The 21,710-nt window shown below is 45.9% G+C and overlaps 1 protein-coding gene across 2 annotated transcripts in view; it reads right to left on the bottom strand.

Moving 5' to 3' along the window:
• Positions 1–21,710, bottom strand: part of Sf3b1 (splicing factor 3b subunit 1) — a 55,344-nt gene that overhangs the window by 8,511 nt on the left and 25,123 nt on the right. For both annotated transcript variants that reach the window (XM_050189689.3, XM_050189690.3), the window contains 4 exons: positions 18,863–19,084; positions 12,734–13,057; positions 4,390–4,659; positions 410–636 (listed from right to left, as the gene is read on the bottom strand). In XM_050189689.3, the coding sequence (XP_050045646.1) occupies positions 410–636; positions 4,390–4,659; positions 12,734–13,057; positions 18,863–19,084 (1,043 nt within the window). The remainder of the gene's footprint in view (positions 1–409; positions 637–4,389; positions 4,660–12,733; positions 13,058–18,862; positions 19,085–21,710) is intronic.

The raw sequence follows: 21,710 nt of genomic DNA, 5'->3' as shown, positions 1-21,710 counted from the left end.
CATGGGCGTTTTTGTTTCACCCCCATCGAAATGCTGCCGCTGAGGTCGGGATTCGATCCTGTGCCCTTCGCTTAGCAGCCCAACGACAGTCATTATGACACTGTGACAAGAGCAACAACTCTTTTTAAAGTGGAGCTCAAGACTTGCTGCCACATGATTTTGCACAGGCAACATGCACAAACGAGGAAAAATTAGAAACAATGCCGTGCGACAGTAGGCGCTGTAGCCACAGAGTCCACTTACTCTCGCAGCCACAGTTTCCCAGTTGACACCCTAGAGGACACTTCTCCATGTTAGAGAGGAGGCAGAGGCAAAGGGGTGAAGTTGGTGTACTCTAGCTTTTTTTCTTTTTTCAGTTGAAGGGGGGGCGGGGGGGAGGGGGGCTTTTAGTCAGAGGAACTGCACTAACCTGTCCATGAGGGCATCCTCAAGTAGTGGTGTGACAGCGTAGATGTAGTCGCGGCCCATCTCCCCGATGTACTCGAAGAGAAACGAGAGGGACTTGAGCACACCGTTCTGAACATTCAGCTCGGGTACCCGGTACTCATTCATGAGGGCAGGCAAAACTGTGAAAGGGGAGCATGTTTCTGCCACAATGGCAATGGCCACTGTAGTGCACACTCGGTTCTGTCGTTCCTGTAATATTCAAAGCACAACATTTCAGACGCCCGGTTAGTCAAAAGGCACCAGTAGGGCCAGGTTGGCTGCACTAATTTACAACTGATCCAGCAAAACACCTACATGCACTTTTCTGAACTTCTTAAAAATTATTTCTGGGTAGGTGTTGATGAAACTTGTCGTTTATGTATTTCAATGTACTAATTTAAGGTACACAGTTAATGTCAAATCTTTCAGGTTCTTTAGGGACCGTGAAAATGTTTGAAAAAAATGAATGCATGCCTTTACTGGCGCTAACAGCTCAAATTGCTACAGACACGACCTAAAAAGCTCTAAACGCCTGCCAGCACACATACCGTATTCACTCGCATAATGATCGCACTTTTTTGTCAGAAAAAATTGACGCAAATTCAGGGGTGCGATCATTACGCGGGTTAAATTTCCTGCGAAAAAAAAAAATTTTTTTTCGTCCCCCGTTTGCTGCGGGATGCGGGTGCGGGACACCAAAACAAAAATGGCGGCCGGCTGAGCAAGCCGCACGCGCCGAACGCGATTTTTTTTTTCTTCTCGTGAGTACATTACATGCATTGAAACAGTTTTTCCGTATCAGTAATGAATAATATCGTTAATATCGGCAGGTTTGCGGCAATAACGTAGCCATGTCCACTTTGAGGGGGCAGAAACAGATGGGCGCGCTTAGCTGCCAGTGACACACAAACACATGGTGGGCATGCTGCGGAAACTGCGGTATCTGTCTTCACTACTACCCTAATACCGCACGTTTGCTCTAAGGGTGGGTGAATATCTTAGCTGTGTTACAAGCGTTGGCGTATGAATAAGGTACACTTTTAACGTATCAGTGTAAACGTGGCTACTATCGTTGCCGCTTGCGATTTGTTGCTTGCCCACGAGTGCAGATGAGAAGAATCGAAAGGAGTCTTTTTTGTTGTTGTTGACCACAACCATTATAAAGCCTACACATAATAAAGGAAAGTTTGGTTGTACCTCTTTTTGTCATGGAAGTGCGGAAAGTGATGAAAGTAATGAAATGAGGCATCTACTTAAGAGTGTTTGGTGCGTGCAGACCGCTTGGTTCGTCTTGAATAGTCGTTCGCGTAGCATTCAAGAGATGGTCAGCGTGATCATCATTAGCTAGACTTGGCACACGACATATCGCTGCGGCAAGTTCGGGTTGCGATCATTACGCGTGAAATAAAAAAAATCGAATTTTGACGACAAAACTCAGGGGTGCGATCATTATGCGAGTGCGATCATTATGCGAGTAAAGACGGTATTAGGCTTATCCATCAGTGCTCGCACTATGACAGGAGACTGCAGGTGCACACATGTATAATTAGGGATACAGCCCACTCTTGGTATGCTTCACCACACTAAATTCCGAATGCTTGACTGCATAGCACTGCCTTATTGTGGTGAAGCTGACTTTTGAAAGCTGTATTTATGCAATGCTCAACTCTAAAACCATAGGCAAAAATAACAAAGGCGGAATCAGCGCCGTTGCTCATAGTGGCGAATCTTTTAAATACAAGACCTGTCACTAAACAGCAGGAAGCTTGGTAGCGAACGTCGAAGCAGCTAGGTCTAGCATTGCTGTGGTGGCTACAGCTGCCAGCAGATTGGCATCCAAAAGCACTATTCAACGCTGCAACATTATCAAAGGGGTGGCAGTGGTTGCTTAGATTAATGCCATTTCAGACATGTGGTCAGGAAAAAAAAATGTTTGGAAAATGGGGCAGCCGAAGGGTTTCATCATCTGAAATTTCAGATGTCTTTAAACATTGGTTTTATGCAGTACATGGCAGTGCCTGAAGGCATCCAAATTATCGGACACGTCAGAAAAATCGCTGGTTGTTTGTACATTGTATTCTTGCAGAGTAAATATATTTTTAAAAATTCCTGCAATTCAGTTTTGTGCATAACTTGCTTGGAGATGAGCTACTTACTACATTTTATATGATGTAATGAAGACTGACATACAAAACTGATGTTGAGTGATCAGAGTTTGCAGTTCGACAAGAAAGAAATGCTCTAGACTGATTTGAGCCAGAGTTATAGCCTGTCAAATTTTTTCAAGAACCAATAGTAGCACTTAGTAAAAATCATTATACTGAGAAAAAAATTACTGCTATAGGATAGTAGAACTAGATACCATCACTCCAAAACTGCGACACCATCAGAAATGCTGTTTTGAGAAAATGAGGAAATGCACTTCACTACGTGTTCATGGCAATTATGGCAAAGGCTAAATCAATTAAAGATTATGTGGAGGGTCACTCAAGTAAAAATAAATGCTCTACATGACACTGAAGCAAGGGGATGCGTAAAGATAGGTATTGGGGCCAATTTTAATCTTGGAGCAGTGTGGGGACACTGCTCTTTAAAGTCTAAAAACGTTTGCAGCGGGGAAATATGAAGATACTCATATAATGGCAGTTTCCTTTGCTGCACGCCACTTTGATCTTGTAACAGGCCCACAAACTTCAGCATGAAGCATCGTAAGTGTGACTGGTTTAGGATATTGTTCCCTTAATCATGTGCAAACCATTACAACTCTCTCCAACTCCATCACACTACTTAGAAATCTACCTTGGAAATAGACTGCCCCTTTAGCAGCAAAGGATTTCCAACACACCACACTGCCCTCTACTAACAAAGCCACTTCTACTTCGATGCAGAGTCTATAACAAACTGTCAGTGCAAAGAACTTTGAAATAGCCCATTGACACCGACTTCAACGAAACTTGAGCATCAGTTCCAATTTAGGAGGACAAAATCATCTCAAATGCCTGCTAACCTAATTTTCCCGGATGCAGAGCATATAAATATGCATACATACATAACAAACAATTTAACAAAACTTGTTGCTGTGCTAGTTGGTTTATGACTCAAAAACAAAAGTTGCGGTGCTAAACAGATAAAGACAATGTGAGACACAAACGACACATATAGGCGCCCATACATGTCGTCTGTGTCTCACTTCGTCCTCGTCTGCTTAGCACTAACTTTTGTTTTTAAATAACAAATGTTTGTTCTCTGTACACTTGGATACAATTACAGTAACCTCGTGAGAGGAGTGTACCAGAGGGAACGAGGATCAGCACAATCGGTGCACTGTCCCAGAAAACTCGGGCTTCTTTATGTTGGGAAGCATTTCTCCACGTGTGAGCCAGGGCAGCACTGGTGGCCCCGGTGCCACCACAGTTGCTGCAGCTATTCCTCCCTTATGCATGGCTAGGTGCAAGAGAAAAACGCTCCAGCAGCAGAGGTTGCACGAGGCATCAGTGTCTCCCAATGGCCCACACAGACAGGGCTGGAAACGTCGTTAAGGCCAGCGCCTCGGGCCAAACAACCTCCTGCTTCCCTCCTACTGGCATCATTGCAAAAGTTCCGTGGCAATGCCACCAAATGCAACCTGGTCATTAAACAGTGTAGTGAAAACAGTGCCAGCTGTTTTTAGAGCTCATCTTCAAACCAGTCCACACAAAAGAACAACTTTCCTATTTGTTACACAGAAAATTCAATTGCATATTTGGAATCAGCATGTCAAACCATATAAGTAATGCATTTGATCAAAATGCTCCCATAAAAAGAAGGGGGGGGGGGGGGGGAAGCAGCAGCACATCAAGTGGAGTGTTGCCCCATAAAGCAGCTTCATAATAATGTCGCTGTTGTTCAGCCACAACTAAAGCTGAACTACTGTAGAGCTTAACACAAAGCAAAACATGAAGCCAGCTAAAAAATAGCACATACCTGGACACGCAGGTTGTTGAGGAGCGTGGCCAACACATCGTGGGGACCAATAGCCTTGGCTATGTAACCAAAGGTATTGACGGTGGCTCGTCGGATGGCTTTCTTGTGAGCCTTCAGCAGCTCAAGCAGCTCAAAGCAGATGCGCATCCACTCACGAGCGGGCACATACTCGGCACCACGATCGGCAATACGACCAACCAAGTCTATGCAGTTCTCCTGCACCTTCTCATGCCGATTCTTCAGGATTGGTGTCAACCGGGGTAACAAATCCTGCAGTGGCAAAGCATAAATGAGCCTTTGTGCACAGACACTGGCCATGCTTTTAACCAAGCCAAGAAAACATACTATAGTACAGATATCTAGTATAGACACATGACTCATACAACTGCCGAGATAAAGGTAATAAAACAATGATTGCCTTCATACAACAGTAATTCTTTATTCTTTATTGTGTCCATAAACAGCACCATGCCTAAGTAATGGCAGATAAATCAGTTCCAGGTTATTCTTTCAATTATATATGTTAAATTCATAAAACGAAGAAGCAAATATATCAACACAGGCAAGTCTGTGAACATTGCTACAACATCTCCCAACAAGCAGTTGATCTCATCCACAAAAACTTCGACTCACGTCACAGAGTTAGTAGGATGGGGCTCTTAATTGAATTTAATTGTAGAGTTTTACATGCCAAAACCACGATATGAGGCACACCGTAGTGAGGCACTCTGGTGGTGCCCGCGTCTTCCAGAAAGTACTTCACAATTCACATCGCGCATACGATCAGATTACACAAGGTCCGGTGACGACAGACAGCAGATAGAACCATCAATAACACTCAAGAAATTCCGATACGCGCGAGCGCATCCTGCGCTGAACGATAACATTTATTAGACAGTGAACTGCAGTCAGCCGAGAAAGATAAACAAGTACACGTGTCAATATATTAAAATATTCATAACAAGACCATTGATCTAGGTGCCTGCTGCAGTTAATTAGAGTAATGCGGTGCTGCACCTTTTCAATTTTTGCTTGCAATGACTTGCACCGCTTGTTCCATACAACAGAAGCAAACTTTTAGTTTGCACTAATGTGGATCACTGAAACCATGTGCAATTTGTACAAAAAAGTCATGAACAGATGCAGCAGCTTTAACAATGTGATACATGGCCATTGAACAGCAGACTACTGTCCAAACAGACTCCCAAGATCTCATGCGCTTGTTACTCTCTTCAGATTGACCATAGCGACTGCTAAGGGTAATTGACAAAGCTTTCTTGCGAAGGACATGATGACTGTCCTAGAGGTGTGGAAAAGGCTGTTGGCGGCACACCAATTCTTTACAATACATATCTCTTCCTGAAGTGAAGCACAGTCATTAAGGACAGATGCGAGCATAACAATTTTGGGTTGTCTACTTCATGTAGCTTTGTTGCTCTCTCAACAGAAAAAGACAAATCATTAACAAAATGTTAAACAGCAATGGTGTCAGTATTGAACATCATGGCACTCCCTTCAAAGCTGTATAAGGGTGAGACATAACACCATTTAAGTGGACAAAATTGTTTCGTTCAGATAAGTAGCTTCTACAAGATCATATACAGATGCAGTAATACTGTATTCTGGTAGCTTATCCACAAATGAAGAGTGATTGACTAAAAAAAAAAAAAGTGAGGTTAAATTCTGGTGTTTCATGTACCAAAACCATGATCTGATTATGAGCCATGCCTGTAGTGGGCGACTGGATTGATTCGACCACCCGGGGTTCTGTAATGTGCACCCAATGAACGGTACATACATTTTTTCATTTGGTCCCCAACGAATTGCAGCCGCCGAGATTGGATCATGTGCCCTCGGGCTTAGCAGCACAATGCCATAGCCACTATGCCACCATGGTGGGTGACTAATTGACTAAACCAGACGCTTTCGAAAAACGAAAATGAACACAATCAATCTGCCTTTTGTTGTCAACAAAATAAAGCTGCGTGTACAAGAAAAGTAAACAAATTAGATTTAATTGACCAGCCTTTCATGAAAACACGTGGATAAACTGAAATTTTATTTCTGAAGTAAGAATACAGAGGTTTTTGAAGAACAATTTGCCTGGATTGAGGTGTGCCTTGGCACCTTTGTGCAGGCATTCACCTGTTCTATCATCCATACTTCGTTCCACTAGCATTGGTTGTCGGGGGTTGCCTTTGCCACGAATACGTTGACGGTGGTGGCACTTTGCACCGTCGGCCGCAGCACTATATTAGCGCATCTGAGGCTATGGGCAGAGCGGGCGAGGAGAGACCTTTCCAGGACAGCACTGGGTACATACACGTTTTCCTCTGGTTCACTGGCCCCTCTGTTAGGGCCCTGGACTTCAGCTCGTCTACGGTTCCTTTGCACTTATGACGAGCACAATGTATGCACCTGGTGCTTGCGCATGGTCATACTGCGCTGAGCCGCACTAATCAGAGGCCCAAGTCAACAGAGACTGGCCTCTAGCGCACTACAGTCGAATCCGACTATTAGGGGTGAGCTCCACCACTGGAAAAGCTGGCGCCACCGTTGGCGTGACGTGGCATGAGGGACCACGTGGACACAGCGGCCGCGTTGGCTGCTCCGGAAGCACTGTAGCGAGCTGAAAACAAATGTTTGAAGTCCCAGACGCAGTGCAGTTCCGATTAAGTGGTGAGGCTTTACCGCCTTGGGTGTCTGCTTGACAAAATTTGAAAGTACTATAATAGGTAGTGGCTGCCTTTGGAGGTGTGCAGCATGGTAGGCTACTGCTCGGTGCCGCAGTGCCGGACGTACGCAACGGAACCCGTAGTGAGCCTTATTCACACGAAGCCGCAAGACAAGGAGCTGCGTGAAGCTTGACTCGCAAAACTTAGAACTGACAAACAGCCATCGGCTCCAACTCAGGTATTCGGCAAGCACAGACGCGAGGAAGATTTCTGATAGGGCGCCGGGACTGCGATGTTCAGTGAGTAGCAGAAAACGCACAGAGACACTCGCCCGTGCCCTCTGCCCGGCTAATGTCATGACGGTTTGGTCTATGAACTTGGTGATGCTAGATACTGGCAAGTTCATTGAAACGGAAAGGGACTGGATTACGAAAAAGAAGCAGAGGGAAATCACACACTGAGAAGACCAATAAACATACAGTGCGACGCAACTTGGAAGAAATAATATTGAAATGTCCAAGAATTTAGAAGACAAAAAAGATTGAATCATCATAATGGCACATCACAGTTGCCGTAGCTAGGCGTCAAGTCTCTTAACGAAATTATTTTTGAACAGTTCCGATAGCGTCCACGCAACAATGGTTGCTTGTGTACTGTCAAATGCTCATATGCTGCTGCTGCCTAAAGCTCTTGGCACGGTACTAAAACGCACTCACAGCAAACGCAAAACATTGTGCGCGAACATGCATGCAGACGCGTAGTCGGTCGCATTCGAACCCGTGCGATCGCTGAATTGAGATTTCATTCTGTTATGCTCCATTTGGTTATACAGACAACCCACTATGAGAACATATTTCACATAGTTTACTCTCAGCGTTTGCCTACCTTTCACGCAAGAAGCTCGTTCGGGAGACTCCATCGCGGCAATCGCACGCAGTGGCATTCAGTGTGCATATTCGGTAAAAAGATAGAGTCTGTAAACGATTCTGTGCTTTCAGTTTACCCAAGATTATTATATCGGCAGTCAAAAACTTCCTTCGTCTTGAAGAGTACTTAAATGCCCAGGAGGGCTGCCGCGTGGTGTTTTTATTGAGCGCCGTAAGTGAAACCTGTGAGGAGCGCACCGCGTGATCCCTCATACTACGCAAGGGAGGCGCTTCCGACAGGTGGCGACTCCGTAAGTCCTCGCCCCCAATATCAAACTTGCAAAAAACACCTATCAATTCGATATGGGGCCTAATTCGATATAAGCCTCCTAAAGAATTGGACGTCATAAAAAGACATACCATTTATGAAATCACTTTATTGATGAAACTAGCTTAGCTTCGCATGAAATAGTCCTGTAGTTTCTTACTGCTTAGGCGATTTCGCTCCCTGCGACGCACGCACTTCTCCGCATAGTCAAAAGAGTCGGAGCCGCTGAGGCCACAACCTTCCAGATTTGCGCAGAAGCACCGGACTAGTGCGAGTGCACCAATCACTTCGGAGGATGTGGGCAAAGGACCATCGTTGCTTTCCTCATTTTGCCCACTTTCACTAGTGCTCGGTACCATGTCGGCAATGTAGTCTTCGTTTTCAGGCTCTCCCGTGGTTGCGACACCATCATCTTCCCTCACAAACTCGTCGACCGTTGACTCTTCAACGGCTTCCGGAAATTCTGACAGCTTGCTCCAAACTTCGGCAACACCGCCAACGGCTTCGTCGCACTCTCCAGAAGTTACAATCACCACTGGGCACGCGGAAGCTGGCACGTCTAAAGGAATTTCAGATGAACCACTTGTCCACAGCCATGCGTATGCATCAGGCGCCACAGGGTCGCAAGTTTGTCCGCTTTAGTCCTAATCTGCCCCTTCAAGCTCGTGCTGAGAGTGCTCCTCGGAATCTTGCACACTGCGGGGTCATCCGACTTCTCACCATGTTTGACCCAATTTATGATTTCAAGCTTCACGGTGGAAAGTTAATTCTGCCGCTTCATCACGGCCACACAGCAGGAGAAGGCCCACAAGGCGCAAACACAATGAACCAGAAAAGCGGCGAGACAACTCGCACTTGCACCATCTTGCATGACGAGGGTACAAGAGTCTCTGGCTGTCTGAGCAAGCGCTGCAGGCAGGCCCGAATAATTTTTTGCAGGGGGGTGCCGACGGCTCGCCCGACGCAGCGCTGTCATGGTAGGGAGAGTGGTTGGGCAGAGCCGCACCGCCAGAGGAAAGCTAACTTCTGGGGGCACTTTTGCGCCACTTGGCGGGATGAAGCGGTTGCAAGTATTCATGAGGCCAAGAAACTTGCACAGATTGTGGATGGCAGATGGCTGAGGAAAATCTTGTATGGCCTGGACTTTTAATGGCAAGGGACAGATGCCATCCTTATCAACACGGTTACCAATGAAGTCCAATTCGAGCGAGCTGAATTTGCACTTCACCCTATTGATGATAAGGCCATATTCAGCGAGGCAATGAAGGAGTCGGCCCAAATGTTGGATGTGGTGTTCTGCGTCGCAACTAAAGACAAGCAAATCATTCATGTACACAAAACATAAGGGCAATCCTTTGTCACTGTGACGATGAATCGTAGAAAAGCTTGTGCAGCAGTGCGAAGGCCAACAGGCAAGCGCACACGCTTGAAGAGAACAAATGGAGTGATGATTGCAGTCCTGGGAACATTCGCTGGTTCTACAGGAATTCTATGGTCAGCCTTCACCAGGTAAATCTTGGAGACTATTGTTGCTCCATGCAGGAGTGCAGAGAAATTCGCAGTGTGCGGAAGTGGATAACGGTCTGGCACAGCCGCCAGTCTGCAGGCGACGACTTGGACACCTTGAACATGTGTTAAAGGTTGCTGCGTGCAATCTTGAAGCGATCAGGTGGTAAATGACAAGCTCACGCATGGACAGGCAAGCCGGTTGTAATAATATGGTGAGTGACGTGATGTTTGAATGGCAAAAGGAAGTTGGCCGATCAAAGAATGGATGGGAATTGCTAAGTTTTATGTAAACTGACTTCGGCAATGCACTGTTGACTGCCAGAAGTGGCACTCGCAAGGCTATACCAAGCACAGAAAGGTGTGTTGTAGCATCAACGAGGTGCTTGCGGTGCATGTCAACTAAGAGGTTGTAGTCGCACAGGAAATCCACACCCAAGATGGGGTAGGCTGCATCAGCAATTAGAAAAATCCATCCAAATGTCTTGCAGAGTCCAATGTTGAGGGACAGTGCTTGTTCCCCATAGGTGGCAATGGGGGCATAATCGACAGCTTGTAGTCTTGATAGGACTTGCTTGCGCTTGCGAATCACAGCCGAGTATGGGATGACACAGACCTCCGCACCAGTATTTCACAAGAAAACGCAGGCCTGTGGCTATGTCGGTCACGAAGAATAAGCAGCTAACTCCGGCACAAGCACCACTCACCACTTTTGGTGGTACTGTGGGGAGTTTCCCTGAAAACTACAAGGTGCTGTGCATTTACGTGCTGCATTAACAAAGGTACGATGGTACGAGCAATACGCCTTGCCCTGATGCCGATGGCAAGTGGCTGCGCGAAAAAGAGCGGCCGTGCGACGAAGAGCACTGGTGTCAAGTAGATGAAGCGGTATTCTGGTCTGACAGTTTGCAGATCTCCTTGCACAATTCATCACGCAGGCTTTGCAGGGAGGGCGAGGGTGGCACAGTGGATGCATCGGAACGTTGCATGAATGAAACCGCAGGACTTGATGCGTCCATGACAGAGCCAGCAAGTCAGCAAGTTGGGCTAGCTGGGACACGGGCAAACTGCTAGCTGTCACCAGAACAGTGCAGATGCGGGTGAGTAAACATTGTAGGAACAATTCTCGAAGCAAATCTTGATCAAAGGTGGTTGCCTTGTCTCGAAGGACCTGCTAAAAACGACGCAGGAGCTGCGAAGGTTCACGATTCCCGAGCTCTTCAGTTTGGAGAAGCTGCAGATGCGTCGCTGTTCCAACATTGTTGTGCATTTGACAAGTTCGCTCGTAAGGATGTCAAAAGGGTCTGTCGCCAGGGGTTGAGGGTTCAGGTCACGAAGCTTCGTGGCAATCTCGGGCGGCAGCGAAGATACCTGATGGTTGAATTTTTGAGTCTGCAATGTGACTCGCACTATGGCGAACTGGCTGTTTACTTAAGCGATTCAGAGCCAGTGCTGGGGTAACCTCAGCGAAAGAGCGGCCACATCACGCTGTGGTGCAGGGGTTGTTCAATTGCTGTTATACGTGATGGTGGTTCCACCCTGATCATTGGAAGCGTTGCGGGTGTCGTGAGCCATGCTTGTTGTCCGTGGTCACCAATCTTGTGGCGTGTAAAATCAGTGACGACAATGAAACACAAGAACAGTAAATTTTTACTGAACGAAAGGCCCTATCTGACGGTCTTCACCTCGGTGGATCAATCTCCCAGGGGCCTCGCGAACACGTGATCTGAGCCATGTGCCTGCCTCGCTGCCTAGGCAATCGCCTGTCCCTAGCCAGCTGTCGTTCTCCTCATCCTCCTCAATGTCGATGCTGCTACGACGCATTTAATTTGGACGTATGTGGCTGCACACCGGTTAATTCGGACAACTTTCAGAGCTTGGAGGGTGCCGGAGCGCTGCAAATGCACGACACAAAACAGCGAGAATGGTGTAAGCGTCCACCAAAACGAGGCGGCAGAGTCCACATCGCCATAGTCACTAGTGAAAAGTGTACAAAAATGAAACCAATGCCAAAATGCATTGTGCCTATTTGTGCCTCTAAAGCCTTTATTCTTTCATTTACTATCCCGTATAGCACCGCATTGGCCACATTCCTTCATGACCGCGTAGTTGCCATACATGATCACGTCGACAGTGGCTGTGGGGTCGTTCGCAGCGGTTGTGGCAAACAGTGGTTTCATTTTGACTTGGCATGCGGGCCAGCTGCATGCCTTAATAACTGCACAGTCGCCATCCACAACTACACCGACAGTGGCCGCGTTTTCGTCTGCAGCGGTTGCGGCAAACAGTTTCGTTTTGACAAACTTTCGAGGATGAAGAGCACCGGCTACATCACGGTGGACAGTGACAAGGGGTAGTATTTTGTAAGAGTACACCTAGTGGACTGTCTATTTCGGCCGCTGCTGATTGGATGCTGCTGTATGAGGGAGGAAAAGATGAGTGGCCCTAGCCAATTAGGAAGGGCCAAAATGGACAGTCCACGAGGTGGACTCTTACAGAATACCTCCCCAGCTCACTGACAAAAAAATAGGGACGTGCGTGCAGTAGCAAAAAGCCTGCCTCAGATGAAGACTCGTGCTGCTGCCGCGCTGTGAAAGAAGTCGTGAGGCCTTCACCACTGAGAGTGCTAATCGGCCACAAGATGACTAATCGGCCACAAGTGCTAATCGGCCACAAGTGCAGTTTCCGCACTGGTTTTGTGCAAAATAGAAACAGGGTTGGTTCATTCATTTAGTAAATGAAAGTGTTATGACATAGTAAGCATTTGTTGTTTTTTTTGATACTCTCGTTAATTCGACATTCGGCTAATTCAGACATTTTTTCGGTCTTGTGAAATCCGAATTAACGTTTTACTGTAAATATATATAAAGCATCACAGCAGGGCTGGAAACTCACCTGGAGTGTCTATATAATTGGAAAGGCAATAAAACAAAAGCCAGTAAGCAAAGAGAGTCAACATGATCCCATACCTTGATGGGTGGGGTCATCTTGTGCATGCCGATGACGTTGACAATGCCCTTGAGTGCCCCCAGAATGGAGCCCAGCACTTCAGGGTACTCTTCACCCAAGTACTCGTACAGCACCACACCCAAGTGGCCCATGAGCTTCTCCTCCTGGCACGTCTTCATCACCACAGCGATGCGCGAGATCAGGTCAGCTGCCTGCTGGCGTACCTTGGCTGACTTGTTGTTCAGCCGCCACAGAATGGTGCCACAAATCTGGGGCAGGTATGCCTTCACCCGCTTGCCCAGTGCATTCACAATGGTGCCAAAGCCGTTCAGCATTACCATGTCCTGAAAGACCAAGAAGACCCATTGGCTGACACAGTGACAGTGCTCAAGATGACACATCTCAGAGCAGCGTGGAGACACTGCTCTTTGCAAGTCCAAAGAGATTTGCAGTGGGGAAAGGTGAAGATATAATGGCAGTTTCCTGTGCTGCATGCCACTTTGTTTTTGTAACAGGCCCACGAACTTCAACCTGAAGCATAAGTATGACTGTATTTGGATAATGTTACCTCAGTCACGTACAAGCCATTACGACTCTGACTCCATGACACTACTTGGAAGCATACCTTGGAAATGGGCTGCCACTTTAGCTTCAATGGATTTCCAACACGCCGCACTATTCTCTATTAACAAAGCCACTTCTACTACACTGTTGAGTGAAATTATCAGCACAAAGACCTTTGAAACTGCCCATGCGACGCTGGCTTCAACAAAACTTGAGCATCAGTTTAAATTTAGGAGGACAAAATCATCTTGAATGGCTGCCAACCCAATTTTTCCCTTCTTTATTTAACTGCTGAATCCAGAGCATATAAACATGCATACATACATAACAAATGTTTCTCTGCACACTTGGATATAATTACAGAAACCTTGTGAGAGGAGTGTACCAGAGGGAACGAGGATCAGCACAATCGGTGCGCTGTCCCAGAAAACTCGGGCTTCTTTATGTTGGGAAGCATTTCCCCACGTGTGAGCCAGGGTAGCACTGGTGGCCCCGATGCCACCACAGTTGCTGCAGCTATTCCTCCCTTATGCATGGCTAGGTGCAAGAGAAAAACGCTCCAGCAGCAGAGGTTGCACGAGGCATCAGTGTCTCCCAATGGCCCACACAGACAGGGCTGGAAACGTCGTTAAGGCCAGCGCCTCGGGCCAAACAACCTCCTGCTTCCCTCCTACTGGCATCATTGCAAAAGTTCCATGGCAATGCCACCAAATGCAACCTGCTCATTGAAAAGTTGAGTGAACTTGTGCCAGTGGTTTTCAGGTCCTTGAATTCAGAGTGTAAAAAGGCTGTAATGGCAGCAATCCACCAGAGTTCATTGTGGCACATACTTTAAAGTTCACTGCCTTGGTGAAAGTATTGAAGAAGAGTGTCCCCAATGACGGTAACAAGTACAGCCAACTTCTCAGCATAGAAAAATTTGCTACCATTTTGATATTGGCAGCGAGTCTCCCCAACATATGGGTACAGTGCGCTTGCAGTGGGCACCATGCCATTTCAAGGCAGATTTCAGCTCCAGTAATGGCCGTTGTGACATTAAACCTTGGACTGAGTCACGGTAACAGTAAGAATATTACTGAACATGCCGACAAGTTAATGCAAGCTCCAAGATATACTGTACATGCCATACTAACAAGCCGATGTAGCTACCCTCACCAAGATATACTCTCTTTGAGTGAAACAGCAGGTATAAAACCTTTTTCATCTCGCACCTGCTGTGGGTCAGAAATGAAGTGAGTGAACTATCAGTTCACACATTTCACTCCACAATGTCACATTCACAACACATAAATAAAACATATGTGATGGGTTCGATTCTAACACTTAGAATAACCACTACTGTGGACTCATAGCACTTAATGGGGGCTCAAGCTCTGAATTTATTGCTAGCCAAAAACTGCGATATTCTTCACATTACAGGGTGTCTACCAAGTTAACATTTCCAAATTCCCTGAGTGCCTTCGCAAAGTCACCTTGACACACAACTTTGTTTTATGTCAAGAGGGGGCTGACACCATGTAGCCCGATGCTGTCGCTCTCTAGTAAGCATGTAAAAAAATTTAAGAAACAACAACTAATTAATCTAGTTTGAATAGCAGGGCGTAGCATCTATTGTATTCAAAAAGAAATCAGAAAGGAAGGGGTCGGTAAAATAGCACAGTGAATAAAATATATTTGAAAAAGGAAATGGTAAAACTCATTGCCAATCGAGTCAAACATGCTCAAACACGAATAAAAAGGAGATACACACTAAACACGAATAAGGAGATACACACTGAAGCAAATATTTTTGAATATCCCCTTCAGTCACAAATTATGATCGACTGTGAATATATGTGTGAAACATAGATGGTGCTTGAGACCCCACTGAAAGCAAATCAAGGTGGTAGAATGACTGAGCATTTTATAATGAGTCATAATTACAGAGTAACTACATATTTAAATATTGTGAAGTCAGCCATGCAACGGTTCTTCATAAAAAGAATTAAATCCCTCGTGGAATTACATGCAAAAGTTATTCATTGGTCTCAAGCATTTCAAGAAAGAAAGAAAAATATTTTGAGGTTGCTACCGATATGCCCCATGTCAAACATCACGCAAAACACGGTAGTGCCTTCACTAAAGCGGTGCTCTGTAAGAATAGGTAACACTCAGAAGTAAAATGGGAGTAATATAGGTTATTAGAATGTTCAATTTACCCAAAGCTTAATGTTTGGGCTTTATTCCTTGCTACCACAGCACGAAAATGGCAAAAATAGGTCGCATCCACAAATGTGGACGCTGTGACTGAAGGGGATATGAGCGCTTTCTATCACTGATAGCAAGCTCACTGGTATGAGGCGCAAGCTTTGTCACAAGTGAAGTTCTCTTTCAACAGCCGGTGAAATCAACCTCAACTGTCCTGACATACTCTCAGCCCATGCACGCCTCAGTGTTGCGTTTGACTGCTTTAAAGAGTTTATTTAGGTTTGGATGAGGGACAGCTGCATCTCGGCATCAGCCAACACTGTTTTTTGCGCTCAAGCTCCTTCAAAGAAGTGGCGGCATGCTTCATTTCCCGTTCATTCCTCAATGCGTAGTTCCTTTATGTTTTCGTCCTCCTCCTACCACGTGTTCGCCCCACGGACCATTTGCAGCATCCTCTTGGTCAGTTGTACAGCCAACGTACGATTTTTCTGACTCCTTAAAGGTCGTGAGAATGTCAGAAAAATTAGGCAGTTCAATAAAATGAATGCATGTTTTTTACTGCCCTTAAGGGGAGACGCGGGTCGAAAAACGGCGATTTTCACCAGAAAAGTCAGTTTTATGTTTTTGACTGTTTCAGCAAGATTGATCCCTCCTCTTTCACATATAAAGAAATCAGAACCGTAAATGATTGGAAAATTACAAATAAACTCGGTGAAAGCACCCGAGGTGGCGAGAAAAGGTGCAAATCTGGCCCATTTTCCAGCGCGTGATGCGTCAAATCGCGGCGTCACAAGCTATTGGGCTTGTGCAAGGCAGTAAGCCTACGCTTTTTCTCTCCGAGGTCGGCTTTGCCGCGTCACAATCTCCCCGGGAAGTAATAATAAAAACAACATTTCACCGCCAAAACCGAGCGCTTTCGCTGGATTTCTAAATCACGTGGTGCGATTCCGGCCACGCCATTGGCTGCTAGCGCGCGACGCGGCCGCAGGTTGTCTGCTCCGTCTGCGACGCGCCGCTCTCTCGACGTGTTCCCAGGCTTTCAGGCATTTTTCTGCTCCTTGTTTCTATGGATCCCATGAAGAAACGCGATTTTCGATCTCGAAAGTATCGGTCGGAGCACAAGTTCAAGGGGACTCGCCGCAAAGTCAAGCGGCGTGCAATGGAGACGTCCGCGGCAGCTAAGCCTAACCTAGGTGACGGCAAGGCTTTCGACGGTTCAGAGCCGGCCGGCCGCTCAAGTTTCGTTGACAACGCAGACGAATTCGTCAGCGCATCGGAGAAAAAGTAGATAATCTTCGACAATCAAGATAGGAGCGGCGAGGAGACGGCAAGCACCTTTATCTGCGAGATCGGCGTCGGGAACGTGAGCGCCGCGGCATGTCCGGCGTGCGGACGGCGCGACCTTTTTATCCGCGAGTTGGCCAAAAAACGGAAACGACTCGCGTCGTTTTTGGGGTTGTGTTGCAACACTGCAGCATGTACCACGTCCGTTATCTCGTCAACGTATTCGTCGTGGCGTGCATCTCCGGTAGACGACGCTAACGGTGGAGCGCGCCCTTCGGCCAGGCCAAGACAATTTCGCCGTGAATATCAAGGCAGCGGTTGCGGCGCGCGCATTTAGAGCTGTACACAATCAACTCGTCCGATTTTGTGCAGTTCTTGGTTTACCAAAACCGATACACCATAAATCGTTCACCGCCATAACAAAGAAAGTGCACCTCGCTGCTACAAAAGCAGTGGCTGAACTTGGAGTTGGCTCGGAATGTAACAGCGCAGGAAGTGGGTCAGCATGGTGCTCACGAAGACTCTATGAGAGAACAACATATGGCGCAGGTGAATTCTAAAGTAGTGCACTGGATCTAGATACCCTGGCCTGCATTATGTGCAATTTTTATATAGATTTCAGCGCTACAACACAAATAAAGAACTTTTATAACTTTCAATCGTGTTTTTCTCAGCTTCACATTTTTGGCCAAACATGGCTTTTGTGCACGACATTTGATGTACTTATTGTGTTCCAATCAAGACCAAATTTGGTGTGCATCATCTTTAAGATGTGTAGAATGCACTGATTTAGATTTTAGTGCAACCAGTTTATCTTTAAGAATGAAAATGTTCAATACCCTTGGGTACCAGTCACTGAAAATGAAGCATCAGATATGAAATTCTCTCAAAATGTTGCCTGTCAAGGGAATTGCATTATCTTGGTTATTAGCACTCAGTGGAGTGTTAGGGACAAGAAAAGCCATTTTGCACTGCTATATCATGCCAACTGCTAGGTCCAGTAGCCGCACAAACATGCACTGTTTTTCACTTATGCATGGCACTTAGGACATGAAAGCATCAAGCTATCCTAAAACTAAAAACAGATTTGGAATGAGGATATCAAGCTATATAAGTGGTACAATTTTCATTTGTCTAGCATTAATATTTAAAAAAAAAGGTTTCTGAGGAGCGTCTCCCCTTAAGGGCTCAAATCGCCACAGGCACATCCGAAAAGGCCTGCCAGTACACTTATTAGACATATCGGTGCTTGTGCCGTGACGGGAGATGGCGGCCGGATCCGTGTATAAGGAATACATACTGTGTTCCGTGACAATTACCCCTTCCCACGCTTATGCTTCACCGCAATACTTTCGCATAAGCTTCACCACGTAACAATTCTGTACTGAGGCGAAGCTGACTTTCGGGAACCGGCATTGTGCAACGTGATGTGCTTTCAGAGCTTTGAAGCCAATCACGAGGACCACAAAGGCGGAGTCTAAGCCCCTGTGCCAACAGCGGTTAATTATTTCAATGAAAAACATGGCACCGAACGGCAAGAAGCTTAATACCGAACGTCGAAGCAGCTAGGCCTAGCGTTTGCCATGGTGATGGCTATGGCTCCAGCAAATCTGTATGCGAGAGCGCCGGTTCGAGGCAGTGAGGCAATAAAAACGGCGGCAGTGGTAGCTTTGATTAATGCCATTTGGTACCTGCGGTCATGGCAAAAAGTACGGAAGATCGAATGGAGAAGGGTTCTTGTGTCCAAAATATCAGACATTTTTATACATTTACTCTACTGGGTACGTGCCGCGAAGCCATCCGAATTATCAGGCGTCTGGAAAGTCTGTCGTTGACGATACACTGTCAACTCCTTCAGAAGACGACACGGTGTCACAGGCGATTTAAGATATGCTACTCGGGCCAGAATTCCCATGACTTTCGTTCCCTTTCAATAAAGTTACAGCTAATTTTCCCTGATAGAAGCACAAATTCCCCAAGTTTTTCCTGTGTATTTCCAGGCTATTCAAAATCCCTGAGAATTCCCAGTTTTCCCAGTTGGTAGACACCTTGCATTCCCTACAAGAACAGTATGTAAGCCAGGCATTCACATATTGCTGTCAGAAGGAACCCACCTCCGTTGTCTGCTCCTGGTAGGCGTAGAGGATGCCATCGATCAGCTGCTCTTCCAATCGAGAGTCAATGTCGGTGGCACCCAAGTTGCCCAGTATTTTCTCTATCGTTTCCATAACCATCTTGCGGTACTGCTCGTTTTCATCCTTCAGATCATCCACCACCCGGTTCACTATCTCAGCTGCACCCACCTTGTTGGCAATCTCCACCGTCGTGTCGACAAGCTGCAACAGAAAAAAAGCTTTTAGCAACCAATAAATGGATCCTGAACCAAAATTTTGTAGTGATGCCTTTTGTTCAATCCTGTGTCACTCTTATCATCCACCTTTAAATATAGCTGGCTGATCACATTGATAATGAGTGTGAAGCATTGCTCTGACCACTGATGATACGTGAGAAAGAATAGCCTTAGAAAAGGCATTGCTACAAAATCCAAAACACAGCCTTGTTTTCCCGATGGATCAGAAACAGTGCGCACAAAACAGGTGTTAGGTAGCTCAAAGAGTGCTCATCACTTTAAGTAAGCAGACCATGCAACATACTATTACATTTTTATGGTTTGTGACCGCGTGATTGCAAGCGGGGCTATTTTTATTACCAAGGAAAGACAATTACAGTTATAATACAAACCAATTAAATGTAATGCAGCCATATCCATGTGCTTAGAATAGTGTCCTTATGCAAAGACTACTACGCAGTCAGATAACACATCCCACATCCTTCAGGAGACTTCCAGTGCAGTAGTAAGGAGACTTCCAGTGCAGTAGTACATACTGCATTAATGGATCATCCATCATGCTATGCTAGAATGCACCAACATGAGCAGCATGATGTGCTACACTGCAAGGCTGGATGCCCCATGGCAGCCGTGTCCATGCAGTGATGGTGCATGGTGCACACCGTTGGATTGATGGGGCCAGTGAACATCAGTACTTGCTAATGTGGTTGGGGGCCCCTGTGGGTCGTCACCCCTAGTCCAACTTTTTGTTGTGCCTTCAAATATTTCATAGACATGCCATTGAAGAGCTGTCTGTCAAGCAGAGTTGTAAGGCAGCTATGCTTACCACACATTTTAATGCAAAATAGGAGAAAAAAAATTTGTGGATAAAATCTTGCATCATGTTTGAAGCAGTGTTCCGAATACAATGAAACATGCTTTCTCCAAGTGGCAATTCTAGGGAGAAAAATTAATTCACGTAGATGTGGCATCTACAATTTACAGAACAGAACGAGCCGCAAAAATTTAAAGATCCATTTGTATATATAAGACATCCCAAAGAAAGCAACCTGCAAAGGCATCCTGTGTGTCTCACACTGTCCTTTCCAGTATCCAATGCCTGCTATTTCTCATTGTTTGGTATCGGAACTCAGCCACCAACCAACCACTCAGTGCTCAGGACAGCAAGAGTCTGCGTGTGCTCAACGTTGCCCTTTCAAATACAGTGGACTCTCTTTAAACGGAACCTCAAGGGACCAGGGAAATTGGTTCCATTTAACAGGCGTTCCATTTACTGAGACAAAGCTGAACAAAATTGCACAAATACAAAACCAACCAACCAACCAACCAACCAACCAACCATGAGGATGGTGTTTCATTTAAGAGGCAGTTCCGTTTAAGTGATTTTCATTAATCGAGATTCCATTAATTCCTTTCACATGATATGAGCCCTCAGCTCCGATATGGGAGAACGCCTGGACGGAATCTCTCTTGCAGGCAGTAGTCGAGGCAATGAGCATAGCTCACCTCCTCTCACCACCTCCTGGCAACATTTCATTTATTTTAATATCTCTGCAATTACTGAACCCTCTTAGAAAATTCCCGCAGTAAAGTGCTCCCTGAATGGCACTTTACAACTTCCTGTGCCGAGCCGAAATTTCCAATGGAGACTGGTGAGGGGCCCTTTCAAAGCCTCGGTACTTAAACGTCACTTCAAGGCCTCTTTGCACCTCTTCTGCTCATGAACATTCCTTTGCCTCTAAGCAAAACTCACTTGATGTACCTACAGCAACCTCGTATAAAGTTTTGATGCTTTTTGTTATTTTCACCATTGTGCCATTAAAAAGCACTTACAGGAAAATAGTGTATCACTTTTCTTACTTCATTAACTTGCTGCCATCTCTGTGACTGCTGTATTTACTTGTAAGGCCTGCCCTCATGCAAGGCTTGCACCACCACATCGGAGTGCAAAAATATACAAAAAAGGCATGTTTCACTAAGCGTCACATGAGTACTTTCACGATGGTTAATTTCTGCAAGACTAATGAACAGTGATAGTTGTCACGCCAACAATGGCATTACTACACATTCTGCACTTGACACCAAACCGCAACTCTGGTCACCAGCTCCAACAAAGAAGTGATGGTTAGGCCTAGCCGGCGGGTGTTGGGCAGCATGATGGACGAATGTCAAATGCAGCTACAGCCATCCCTGAATTTGATGTAAATTTTACTTTTAATTGAGCACAACACTAAGCAGAAGTCTAAATTTGCGGCTGTGCTCGTGCTGTAAAAAACAATGAAATCGATTGTTGCAATTTGTGTTTTTGGATTGCCAGACTATTCGAACATTTGCGCAGCATAGTCCGTGTCTGAAAAATCGTCGACAACTGTAAATGTGTCCCCAGTCAGCCAGCAGTGGTTGCGTTATTCTGCACAGCAGTCTTAGCACAGGTTGAGGCTTAAGTAAGTGGCTGTAAGCCTGTCATGCAAGAGCCGCACCTTCACAAAAAAAAGAAGAGCGCAGGCTGCACACATAAGTACGGCGTATCGCAAAGCCGAAAATTCAAACGAGCAACAAATAATTATGCAGGTCAGCTTTGATTTTTGGACACAAAAGGGGCCACTGAATGT

This window comes from Dermacentor andersoni, chromosome 2 (genome assembly GCF_023375885.2).
Source record: "Dermacentor andersoni chromosome 2, qqDerAnde1_hic_scaffold, whole genome shotgun sequence".
Classification (NCBI taxonomy): Eukaryota; Metazoa; Arthropoda; class Arachnida; order Ixodida; family Ixodidae; genus Dermacentor; species Dermacentor andersoni.
This window is presented reverse-complemented; position numbering and strand designations above follow the sequence as displayed.